The sequence below is a fragment of the Grus americana genome, chromosome 1 (genome assembly GCF_028858705.1).
Source record: "Grus americana isolate bGruAme1 chromosome 1, bGruAme1.mat, whole genome shotgun sequence".
Taxonomy (NCBI): domain Eukaryota; kingdom Metazoa; phylum Chordata; class Aves; order Gruiformes; family Gruidae; genus Grus; species Grus americana.
This window is the reverse complement of record NC_072852.1, coordinates 158,624,462-158,637,642: the sequence shown is the minus strand read 5'-3', so window position 1 is coordinate 158,637,642 and position 13,181 is coordinate 158,624,462. Positions and strand designations below refer to the sequence as shown.

The 13,181-nt window shown below is 35.8% G+C and overlaps 1 protein-coding gene across 4 annotated transcripts in view; it reads left to right on the top strand.

The window, feature by feature from the left end:
• TPP2 (tripeptidyl peptidase 2) overlaps positions 1–13,181 on the top strand; it is a 55,736-nt gene that overhangs the window by 22,286 nt on the left and 20,269 nt on the right. For 3 of the 4 annotated variants that reach the window (XR_008578851.1, XM_054838662.1, XM_054838681.1), the window contains exons 15-24: positions 784–860; positions 1,717–1,823; positions 2,620–2,774; positions 3,896–4,012; positions 5,530–5,630; positions 7,671–7,767; positions 8,029–8,166; positions 9,943–10,187; positions 10,393–10,471; positions 12,361–12,399. Coding sequence is in view for 3 of the 4 variants with exons in the window: in XM_054838662.1 (XP_054694637.1) it covers positions 784–860; positions 1,717–1,823; positions 2,620–2,774; positions 3,896–4,012; positions 5,530–5,630; positions 7,671–7,767; positions 8,029–8,166; positions 9,943–10,187; positions 10,393–10,471; positions 12,361–12,399 (1,155 nt within the window). In the remaining variant the exon portion in view is untranslated. The remainder of the gene's footprint in view (positions 1–783; positions 861–1,716; positions 1,824–2,619; positions 2,775–3,895; positions 4,013–5,529; positions 5,631–7,670; positions 7,768–8,028; positions 8,167–9,942; positions 10,188–10,392; positions 10,472–12,360; positions 12,400–13,181) is intronic. The other variant, XM_054838672.1, reaches the window with a different exon arrangement.

Genomic DNA, 13,181 nt, shown 5'->3' with positions numbered 1-13,181 from the left:
TTTTGCTTCACCTTGGAGTTGCTTGGGTACAGTGATGCAACATATTTTCTTGTTTCCTCATCTCTACCCCATCCCATTTTCAAAGGTGTGGTAATGGCTGTGTATAGCAGAAGCATTTTGCTGACTTTGAGCAGCTATGTTCAAATTTGAACAAATTTAGTATGAAAGCCATTAAATTTCTCACTTTATCTCTCAAACATCCTCTTTCACTGCTGCAACAGAAACCCACCAACACAGATATTTTTCAGCCCTCTCTTTCCTCATCCCAACCATTATATTAACATTGAAATGTTTACATTGCATTGTAGTTGATCATAATTAAGATAATATCACAAATTTTCAGAGATAGTATTTAAAGCTTGACCATGAAAGGCACGGTAAATCAAACTGTGTTTTCTCACATAATCCTGGAAAACCAGGATTAAAATATTTTTAATACAACAACAAAAATAGATGATGTAAAATAATAAGACTGGCACAAATTCTGAGTTGAAACTATATTTGAGCTTTCTCTATAGGGACTATCAAATGTGGGTTGAAAGCTTGAAAACTTCTAGGGAAAGACTGAAATAAGTGTGAAAACTAATATTTTTTTTTTCTTGCTGAATGTTGCTGTTTTACTATTTCTAGGGTGACAGTGGTCAAATGAAGATTTTTTTTTTTTTCTTAGTGATAACTACAGAGATTCAAAATACTCTGCAATACTCTAGCTTAAGTTTAATGTTGTCTTCTATAATTTCATTTTGACCAAAGATTTTAAGTGACTGTATTTTATTTTGCTAGGTGTGTGGATATGATATAGCAATGCCTAATGCAGGCCCTCTCTTCAGAGTTCCAATAACTGTTGTTATACCAACAAGGTCAGTAAAACCAGACTTTATCTGCTTTTTTTTAAGTTTAGTTTAGTTTTCTGTACCCACTTGTTGTTATTTATTTCACCACCTTCTTTCTCTGGGAGTTCTTGAACTTACTACCGACATTGATAAGGGAGCAGAAATCTGAAAAGATTCTTGCAGCAGGCTGACTTACAGAGCAGTGGCTTTTTTGTAGTTTTGGTCCTGGCAGCCAGAAGGCAGTGTGTTCTGGTGGGCTTAGCCACAGTGGCAGCAGCTTCCTGGTCCATCAGGGTACAGATGATTTCTGGCTTGTTGACCAAAGTATCAATCAATATACTCATAGGTGTAGGTCATCTGGAGACTGTTGGTTTTTTGTTTTTTGTTTTTTTTTTTTTTTTTCATTTCTAACTGGTGGACTTTATTTGGTAGGTGAATATTGGCATAAGCTTCCATCATGGCTGTAACACACTGAATTTAGAGAGTTAGTATTGTGCCCATCATTGGTTTAAACATATGACTTCAGTGATGTTGATAAGGAAGGAGAGTATCCTGTTAAACCTATTCAGTGGACAATCTGCCCTGAGGAAGAAAAAAAGTAACTTTCTCTAACTCATTCATAGAAATATTACTCCTTACATACCTTAGCTCACTTTAGTGGAAACTCACTCATCAAGGAAAAGCAGATCCACTGAAAACTAGGATTCTTTGATATTGACACTTAAGCATAGTAACTTCAGGGAGGTGGGGAGGGTGTCTACATAATGTGGTGGAACTGATGTTTTAAATCTTTTAGATATGTTGTGCTGTCGAATTCTGTACTAGTATGGGAAAAATTCACAGCTTGTCTAATTACTGTTTGTGTTTTCTTTTCAACATACAGAGTAGATGAATCATCAAGTTATGACCTGACATATACAGATGTTCATTTTAAACCTGGTCAAATCCGAAGGCATTTCATTGATGTTCCACAGGGAGCTACATGGGCTGGTAAAGAAAATGACCACATTAATTAAATAAAAAAATCACATCTGTCAGGCGTGACAAAGTTGTTCTGAAATAATTTTGAGTTCTGCCTGAATAAGAACTGAAGGATTTGACCCATGAATACGTAAAATATTTATTTGATTTTAAGCTCATAGAGGAGTGATTTTTTCAGTTTCTTGTGTAGTAGAATCCTGATTCTCAGTCTTCTGGAAACCAGCAAATACAATCTGAAGTGATTACCCATAACTGGAGGAATACCCCATGTTTATAGAAAAGTATTACTGTCTGAGGTTTGCCTAGTTTTTAAGGTGTACGGATGTAGTTTTGAAAGATGTTTTAACTGAAGAAAAAGTGATTTTCATAATGGGCAAGTAGCTCATAATTCTGCAGGGAGGAAAAAGTAATTTTTTTATTTCTTCGTGTGGGAGATTACTAAATAATAATCCTTTCAAGAATCTTTCATTTAGACTGATGTTACTGATAAGACTCTTAATTTGGAATTCAGCAGCAGTCTGTTCTGTACAAATTATACATCTGTACTATCTGATTAATTTTCACCATTTAGTTGTCATGTTTCTCTTAACTCGTATCTGAACTTCACTAGTTTTCCTTAATCTGAAAGGGTCTTTGTAAATAACTGATATATAAGCATTATTCACATATGGAGTCATTTGGGGTACTGCATAACTTCCTAAATGACAAATTACTTGTGAAACTAGTGTTTTTTCTGGTGAATCTTTGCTTTCCTTCTAAAGTTCTTGGCTCTTGAAACTAAACTTGATTTTTTTCTTTAATCTAGAAGTGACAGTGTGTTCATGTTCAGCTGATGTGACTGCCAAGTTTGTGCTTCATGCTGTTCAGCTAGTGAAACAAAAAGCATACAGAAGTCACGAGTTCTACAAATTTTCATCCTTACCAGAAAAAGGATCAGTGACTGAAGCATTTCCTGTCTTAGTAAGTCACCTTAGGGTGGTGTGGGGGAAGAGAGAGAAAGTAATGTATCAGTGCAGTATAACATTGGTCATTCTGGATTTCTTTTTCTCAAACCCAAGAAATCATGTTTGTTGCAGTAGTGAATGCATCTGGTTTTCGGTTTTGAAAAGATCTGTAATAGCTTGCTAGTGTTTCTTAATTATTTGATAATGCCCTTATAATACATGTTAATCTTTTCAGTTTGTTGGTACTTGTTTATACAGACCAATTTGTTTCCCTTTCAGATAGGGGCTATGACTTGTTGGATAGATGGAGTTCAGCACATTTTGCCTTTAGTTCTTAATGTGGTAATCTGGGATGTCTCCTTGATGTTGAAGCCAGGTGATAAGTGACTGGCTTACATTCATACTGCTTAGAGACAGCAGGCTTTAGCTTGAATAATGCTAGCTCAAGAGTCAAGACAACCAGGGAGTGAGGTAACAGTTCAGGGGTGTGAATGATAGAGTCCACTTCTCGAGTTTGTCCCCTACCTTGCTTAATTTAGTTGTATAGCTCTAAAGGCTAAGAGTGGTTCTGATTTCTGTGCTATTCATTCCCTTACCCTCTGCGAAAATGTCGGGGGGGGACCCATAAGATAAGTTTATCCCACTGACATGTTGTGAATTTTATCATGTTAGTTAAAAAAAGCAAGAAAAAACAACAACAGAAAAAAAACCCCAAACCTTCCAAGCTTCTTGCCATCTTATTTAGGCAGAGAATGGGATCTTTTTCTGATATGCATTTTCTAGGGCACGCCTATTAAACTCATCTGTGAACTTAACCTATCTGTCTAGTTCGAAGAATAGGAAAGGAGGATGTAGCATTTAAAAGCTGTACCTTTTTTCTCTAGGGTATACCCCAGCACTCTTTGTTTTGATGTGGTCATCAGTCATCCTATTTTGTTGGCACTGTCTTGTGTTTTCTGGACCAAGTATAATGTCTGATTTAGTACTGTACAAACCTATACAACTGGAGTAAACTGGACATAACAGGATCTTTTTTGAGCTATACTCCAACTTTTTTGGCTTGGGATGAGGGAGGCTGGGGTGAATACAAGGGGAAGATGAGAGCTTGAGTCTTAACTTTGTGCTTTTGTTACCCAGGCTGGAAAAACCATTGAATTCTGTGTTGCTCGGTGGTGGGCAAGCCTTAGCGATGTTAGCATTAATTACACAATTTCTTTCCATGGTGTACTTTGTGCTACTCCTCAGCTAAACATGGTAAGTTTTTCAGAGTTTTTATTTTGAATTAATCTGAAGTCCTGTGGTATCTCAAAATAAAAAGCTTTTCTTCATTTTTGCCTGTATTTAGAAAGACTAGAAGTATCTTTATACATGAAATGTTCATGTTTTCTCTTAGGAACGGGTAAATAGGAGTTCAGTCCCACAGAAATGCCCATTACCATTATTTATGGTTTTTTCAATCTTTTTTTATTGTAAATCAATAGGGGAGGAAAAATAGGAAAAAAAACCCAACCAAATAACCCCAACACCAATAGAAAGGACATACTAAAAAGCTGAAATTGTAACTGTACTTACGCTAGCAAGTGTTTGTATGAATAAACTTTGGTGGGACCACAGATCTAGGACTCGAATATGTACACTACCATTGCTAAAAAATAATACTCTGAATACCATTTTCAGAATAAAATGTGATTACAATTTATCTTCTGTTTAGTGTTTTATTGAGATGTGCCAGTTGGCTTGAGATTCATCATTTAGGGCACTTGAAGGTGCAGTGGATAGGCAGTATTGTGATTCCTAAGGCTATATGATACTAAAGGATTGAAAAAGTTGCTAAAAACATTACTATCGTAATATTTACGGTACTTTGTGTTGCTCCTGTGTTCATTGCTGTGCTGTGCAACCTGGCTTGGCTTGACTTTGCCTCCCTCAGGAGCAGGCTCTCTTTGAGAGCTGAGATGACAATACCTGCATGAAGCAGCACCATGCTAATTTATCCTGGCTCCTCCTTTTTTTTTTTTTCAGCTAAGAACCAGAGCAAATCATAACTGTCTTACAGGTGAATTTGGGCGTATTCAGGCTCTAACAGCTGAATAAACTGGGGAAAAAATAGTGGATGCAATGTGCTAAGGTCTTGAACTAGTAGAGCAGGAAAAGAAGAAGCTGGTGCTGGTGGTTTGCACAGCAGCTCCCCCAACCCCAGCAAGATTACATCAACTGAATAATGGAGAATTAAAAAATGAGAGAATACAGTTTTGCCCTTCCTTCTTGAGCACCTGTAACTTTCATTAAAAAAAAAAAAAAATTTTAGTACTGATATACTCGTGGCTTTGTCATGAGATACTGCTAGAAAAAAGGTTTTCAAATTATTTCGCCCATCATTAGCCTGTGTATGTAGTATTGTTTCTTTTTTGCAAAGTTAAACTATTCTGCAATAGTAATCCTAAGCAGAAGCACCATAAAATACTTGTTTGAAGATTCTAGATGAATACTTGTATTTATTGAATTACATATTCAAAGGAAATAGTCTCAAATGCACAAACAAAACCCAGCCCTGCTCAAACTGTGACTTGTACATTTCTGTACAAAGTACTTAATTTAAGGGGAAGGGAATATAAATAAGACTGTTGTAAAACAGAGATAAGTTTTGTGACGCTTTCAATTAGAGTATAGATAAATACAGCTTGCGTTGTGTTTTTGAGGGACATGTCAGATGGTCCACATCTGACATTATAAGTGCACAGAAGTGTAATTGTTACATACTCTTTCTTTAGCATGCTTCAGAAGGCATCGTACGATTTGATGTTCAGTCCCTGTTGAAGTATGAAGATATTGCTCCATGCATAAATCTGAAAAGCTGGGTTCAAACGCTCAGGTAGAGTTTCTGGGGAACTGTATTGGGAAAGTGGGAAAACTATTAGTATGTGGTTAAAGCAGTAACAAGCTAACAGTGAAATTTAAGATAACAACAATATTCTCGTCAAATTTTAAGTAGGTTTGGAAGCATCAATTAATAAAATTTCTTAGCATTCTTCTTTTTTGGTTCCTTTTGACAAAATTTGAGAATTATGGTGAGCTTTTCCATACAAATTCTTTTCCTTAAGCTAATTTAAAAAAAAAGTATTCCATTGCTTCCAAATGAGACATTTAGAGGTAAAAGGCACTTTAATATCTAAAGAAACAAATTGTAGAGTTATTTGGTGCTACTGTTGGTTTGGTTTTTTTTTAATCAGCTGCTTCAGATCCTGCCGAACTTTAACCTGGGAAGACTGTCTTCTCTCTCTTGCTTATTGGAAGTGTTCGTAGGATGGGGTGCAGAATTTTGTGTGGAAAGTTGTGTTTGTCTTGTCAGTTTGACACATGCTGATTTGGAGGAAAAGTTTTGTTGGAATATTCTGAACCAGTGCAGCAATTACTAAAGTTGGTCACTTCAGGAGGAGAAAGAAATGCCATACAGTTTAAGCAGTACTTTTAAGAGTTGGGCCTGACAATTTCACAGTAGTCAATAATCCAAAATTTTCCATTATTTGGGCCTCTCAGTGGAGACCTTGGGCTCTTTCTAGGACTTTTGGATACTTGTATATGGAATTGAGGTTGCTAAGAGTTTGATGTTTAATGAACATGCCACCCAATGTTAGATTCAGAAATACCTGATTTGATATGCCTTAAGTGAGGAAATAAAACAATCCCCTAATATATCTTTGCCTTATTCTTGGTTTGTAAAATGGAGATGCTGTTACCTCCTTGTAGTATTGAGGCACTCATCTGACAGTAAATGAACTGCAGTTAAGTGAACTAATGAGAAGTATTTATGTATTTACATTAACGTATGAATAGTGTCTCTTGAATGAAGTAATAACACAAAGGGGGGGAAAAAAACAGTACTGAATGGCTTCTCATTTAGTCTCTTGAGTTTCAAATGCTTGGAGGCAGGGTGAGTATTAGGGAGATGTATCTATCATGTGTGGTATTACTTTGTTCTTCTGTCAGCAGTCTGTCTGGTATCTGCCAGACTAGGAAACCTGGGTTAAATGGACCTGTGGTCTGACCCAGCACAGATATTTTACTGGGTGACTAGTCTGCACTCTTGGCAATGAAAGACCTGACAAGATCTTACAGAAAAATTTTGATCATGTAATTAAAGGTTGTCAGAATGAATGAACGAAATGTAGACTTAAGCGATACTGGGCCACCCTAATGAATGAATTAAATGTAAACTTAAATGATGCCAGGCCACCCTCATTCTGCTGCTTTTTTTCTGAAGCTCTGATTTTCCTATATCATTGTTATTTAGCCTATATTCTTTGTTGCTTAAGTTCTAAAGTGTTTGCGCTGCTCTAAACAATAGCTTGTCCTAATTGTATCTGAGTTAACATGCACTACATAGGTGTGTGTTAACATTCTGCTGTGTTACTACTCTGATTTCTGTAAGGCCTCTTACAAATCATCTTCTGATAAAACCTTCTGTAACAAATAGTTATCAACTATTTATTCTGTCCTCTAATTATGGTGCCATTAATCTTTCAATCTATGAATAAAAGTGCTGATTGTAGCATGGATACTAGAGATATAAAGTAACCTGGTTTTGGGGGGTTTTTTCCTATTCCTGAAGTCTGTTGATTTCCCCCCCTTTTTTTTATGGCCTGTAATGTTGAGCATTTAGACACTCTTGCTAAGTTCTGTTGGCTTCTTACGTTGACAGTGCCTGTGATGTCACTAAACCTTGTTTTTTAACTGACATTCATTTTAACTGGGAAGTTTGTGCTGCTTGGATAGTTACAATATTTTAAGAGATGTTATTGCATGGGCTGAATTCAGTTGTACTTCAGCATATGCTTCTGCTTAAGCAAGACAAATTTTGATAGAGGATACATGTTTCTTAATAGTACCTTCCATTGTTTCTGTTTAACTGCAGACCAGTGAGTGCAAAAATAAAACCTTTGGGCTCCAGAGATATTTTACCAAATAATCGTCAACTGTATGAGATGATTTTGACTTATAACTTCCATCAGGTAAGGGTTATGGGTGATTGGTTTTTGAAAAGTAATTCAGAAATACAGCATGTTTTCTAAAACCACACTTTAGCTTTCTGTCAGAAACGAGGTCGAGACTCACACTCTAGACTCTACAGTCAGAATTCTGATTTGCTTCTGTTTAGGAGCTACTGTTGCTTGAAATGGGCTTTAGTTCAGGTATCCTTTTGAATATATGTGTAATGATTTTACTTGTTTTAATCAATAATGGATTAAATGTTTTGACCTTTGTTTTAATAGCCGAAGAGTGGAGAAGTGACTCCAAGCTGTCCGCTTCTTTGTGAATTGTTGTATGAATCTGAATTTGATAGTCAGCTTTGGATTATTTTTGACCAGAACAAAAGACAAATGGGTTCAGGAGATGCTTATCCACACCAGGTACAGAGTACTGTATTTATTTTACCTTCTGTTTTCTGCAACGCATGAAAATGTTTATTCTTTTTCATGTCCCAGGCCTACTGTTAGCTCCTAACATTTCCTGATGCATAGCTATAATGTTCTTATATCTTCACATGAAGACAGGTTGAGTGGTGATATATTTGTATGAAAAAGCAGTGATTGACAGGTTTGTTTCTGTGAAATAGAACATTATGAGTTTTTCTTTCTCTTCCAAGGAAGGAGAAAGAGTTACAGTGTGTTTTATTTCTGCAAAAAGCTGTTAACTGGTGAGTTCTTGTGATTTTTTGACCAGTGCTTCTCAAGAAGTAAAATCAAGTTTTTGTTGTCTTTATGTTTGGATTTTTTACAACAATGATTTTTTTTCTGTTTAAGGTGGAAAGGATCCATTATTTTTTCTGTAGTCTGACTTGTCTGCTAATAGATCAGAGGCTTCTGTATCCATGAAGGCTGTCTTCTGTGCTGTTGATGTTTTCAAACAGCTTTTTAAATGCTGTAGTGTGGTTTACTTTGTTATGATCTTTCAAGGCGAGTTTTTTGCACAAGACTTGTAGATACTGTACCCTCTGTGGGAATCTCTTTCTGCTGGAACAGACCATGTGTCTGGATCATGTGCGGAGGAGAGTTGGGGGGAAAAAAAAAAGAGAAACATTTTCCATAGTGTTTGGCTTTGAAACCATATTTTACCAATCCAAAATCAGTTAAACTTCATTAATGTAATGTTTATTTTGATTGATCATTCTGGAAGTGTACAAAAGACGAACTTTAACACATGTCTTTTGAATCTTATAAATGAATTTCAGAAATTGCATTATTTAAACGTCGCTTCCTTAGCCTGCATTTTAAGGTGCTAAAATCTAAAAATCACCAAAGTAGTCTGTTACTTACACCTGGTGGACCACCACACTGTAAATATCTGGTGTTGTGCATCATAGAACAATTATAAAGCAATTCAAAATTATTTGATCCAGGAAGAAATACAAACAGGAAGCATGACTCCCTAACCCAGGAGAGGGAGACTCTGGGAACAGGGTAGTTCTGAATTATTGTCCCTTTCTATTTACGACTGCCTTTTGTATTATAGCAGCAGCAGCAAACAGCATGCTACTGCTTAAAATGTCCACGTGGTGCCCTTTTAGATTGATAGAAATGAAAGAATGTTTTCAAAACTAAGACTTTGAGAGGCTGGGTGTTTTTGGTGGGGGGCAGGGTTTTGTTGGGTTTTTTAAATAAATGGAGAGTTTATCTGCATATTCTTAACTGAATACATAAAAAGCTCATAGCAAAGAGTCTGTCAGCTCTTTAAACTGCGGCCTCAGATCTCACAGGAATACTGGGTCCCTTAGTGTGAAAGCTGGTACAATGTTTGAGACAGTAGGTGTCCTGTGATCTAAACCACAGTTACATAGTAAATTCAAAGTGTATCAAAGCAAACCTGCTAGAGGTTTTGAACTGAAAGTTTATCAAGAATTATTATTATTTGAGCAGTTAATACAGTGTTAGAATAGGAACAAATTATGTCAGCTTATTTTGTGGCCTGGAAACTTAATTTTTTTCAGTCAACCCAAAATGCGTTTCGGCTGTTATCAAGTCTTGAAAGCACTGTTTTCAGGAGATTCCAAAACTTAGCTATATCTAGCATATTTTAAATGGCTAGAGCTATCTGGTTCAAGAAGAACACGACAGTCTTATTTCTGGGTTTCTTTGTGAATGATGAAGTATTAAATCTTGACATTTATGAGAACTTCTTTCTTTCAGTATTCTGTGAAACTGGAAAAAGGAGATTACACTATTCGGTTACAAATTCGTCATGAACAGAACAGTGAGCTGGATCGCATCAAAGACCTTCCGTTTATTGTTTCTCATAGGTTGTCTAGTACCTTGAGCTTAGATATTTATGAAAACCATAGCCTTGCTCTCTTAGGGAAGAAGAAATCCAACAGTTTGACATTACCACCAAAACACAGTCAGCCGTTCTTTGTTACATCTCTGCCTGATGACAAGTAAGTTACTGAAGACCTGTTTTTTCTCATCTACATCTAACCAGCTGCCTCTGCACCTAACTAAAGTGATGCTTTGATAGTGTCTACCGGTTTAGGTTTGGTAATTCCTCTTGTGTTGCTCTTTCACTGTTTGGATTCTTTATTGTAGTCCCCATGGAACATGAATGAACCTGGTTTTAATGCTGAGCTTTCTTTCTTTGAATAGAATACCTAAAGGAGCAGGACCAGGATGTTATCTTGCAGGAGCTCTTACACTGTCTAAAACAGAACTTGGAAAGAAAGCTGTGAGTATTTGAAATGGATGATGGCTTCTTTTTCTGAAACTTTTGAAGTGAGTCGATGGCATGCCGGGAAGTGCTGTTTTAGTACTTAAAAGAGCACTAGGCTTAGTAACATAGTGCATTTTAGAAACAGTTGTTACATTATAAAGTCAGAATAACTTCTAAGGAGTTCTATTTTTATTTTCATCTTATAATTTAAAATTTCATTTTCTGAATTTTGAATTGTAATTATTTCACTCTGAATCCTTGTATTTGTAGAAGCAACTGCTTTTTTATTGGTGTGGCAGCCTTTAAAAGTGATTTTATTTAATTACCTAGCTTAGTCTAATTTTTGAATGAAAAATATGTGCATATATATTGTGTTTTGTGCATGTTGATTCTCTAATAAACAGGTATACTCTTCCTTGCATGCATACAGTTTTCAGCAAAAATATGTGCTTTCTTAACACCTACGTGTTACTGTTACAAAGTAGTAGGAATTTTGCTGACTGAAATGTATAAGCAGATATTCTTACCAGCTGCACACTGATGTTGTCAACCACTAATGTAGCTGTATGCTCCAATGGAATGATGTAAAATCTTTGTATGTGATGGTAGAAAAAAGCTGTAGGGTTTTTTGCTCATAATACAGCATTCTGTAAAAACTGTTTGCTAACTTGTATGAATCTGTAGTGCAGCAGTGATTATAGTAACCAGATCTCTCTTGTGTGTGTCTGGTGCTAAGGTATTTAGAAGATCCCTTAGCTATCTTTAAATAGATGGCAAAGCCAAGAATAAATTTGAATCAATCCTGGTAATTGTTACTATTTAGAGGTAATTCATCTGTGTCCATATCACAAGATGTGATAAGATGTATAAAACTAGAGTATGTTTTCATTGAAAATAAGTTTCTATGGGTAGGTGGGCACATACCTTTAGATCTTGCTGACTAGAAAAGTTTAGTTCATTCAATCTGATTTGGTTGTAGGTAGTACTTTTGGGGCAGATTGCATGTAGCTGCAGGTTAGATAGTGTCTGTCAGGAGAATTTGTGATCAATGATGAAAACCCCAGTAACTAAGAACACTAAAATACTTAGGTTTATATTTCTTTGTGATTCCTGCAAGGTTGCAAGTATACTTTTATGAAATCCATGGTAAATCCATTAGTGTGTAGTATAGTTTCCCTAACTTGAATTCTGCACTTCGTTGAACTATTGGTTGTAATTCTCATCTATCTTATTTTTAAACCAGACTAAGTGGTTATATACAGTGATTTCTGGGATGGGAAGTAGGAGGTAGGTAGGTATTGCCTGTCAAATTTCATGCGATGAAGAATACTTAAGAGCTTACATGGAGGGAAATTCTAGCCGAGGTGTGTCTCATGTCATAGTCTAAGGCATTATTGTTATGGTCATATTTCACTGGAAAAAAGTATCAAATAGCATCAGATACTTTCTGCTGCCTTTAGTGAACCTCACTATGTACCAGGAGACAAAAAAGGAGGCCTAGGCAGCAAAGTTGTCTCTAGGTCAGCAAGTGGATGCAATGTAAGGGAAAATATATCTAATTGCTGTATATTTATTATGAAATAGAACAATGCCACTAAACAGTCAAAATCTAAAATCTACACTTTCGAGGCTAAATTTCTGTAATTTATTAATTTAAGCTAAGTGGTTAACAACACTTGCTTGTCTTACAGGAATAACGGACTGTATACACAATAATGCATTGTTTAATTACTTTTAAAAACCTGAAAGAGCATGCTTTAAGAGCATGTTTGATCACAGATGTGACTTCTAAAAGTTTAAAAAAATCTGTAGGTTGAAAGTATAAACATAATTGTACAGAGAAGGTGTCTCCATCCTATGTGGTGTGTGCATGTTTTCTTACAGTATGTTATTCTAACTCCCAGGGGCAGTCTGCAGCAAAGCGACAAGGAAAATTTAAAAAGGTACTGAATGTTAGTTTTTGAAAAAGATATACTTAAGTCTTTTTGCATATGACTTAAAGAATTTGTCTACCAGTATTGGTTTTTAATTTGTCTCCTTCATCTGCCTCCTTAGTCCTGAGTTATTTACTCTAGCACCTTAAGTATGTCTACTGGTAGAATGACAAAACACTACTGTAATTCAAAGCTGAGAGGCATGTGAGCATCTGGATACTTCTGCAATAAGCGCTGTAAAAATGCATGTGGTGATTAGTGGTCTGTAACTTTTCTTTTTATGAAGTACTCAGCAATCTTCAGTGTTTGTGGTCTAGATTTTCTGTGGCAAGTGTTTCTGCCTATTCTATTCTGTCTGCAAACTGAGAAAATACAAACCTAACATTCTGATATAGAATTGAATATCTAACTGTATACCAAGTTACTGAATTGACAGATGGCTTAATTACAGTCTTAAAAAACATTCTGTAGCAAGCAGTTTTTTATTAGGAGGGATGGACTTGATTGAAAACTCTCTCAGTTCATGATTCTACCCAAACTGAATATAACTCATTATAGACTAGAGTTTGTACAGTGATGTAGCAGGTAGTAGAACTTACTGAAAGAATTTTGGAGAGTGTATAAGACATTTTGGGTAGGGAGTGAGTGACTTTTAACATAGCAGTGTTTAATATTCTGCTTTCTCATATTTTTACATTAGGTAACACAATATTCTGCCAGCAGTCAGAGGTTGAAACAGTCATTGTAAAAAAAAAAAAAAAAAAAAAAAAAATTTTAATAGGCTACCTATA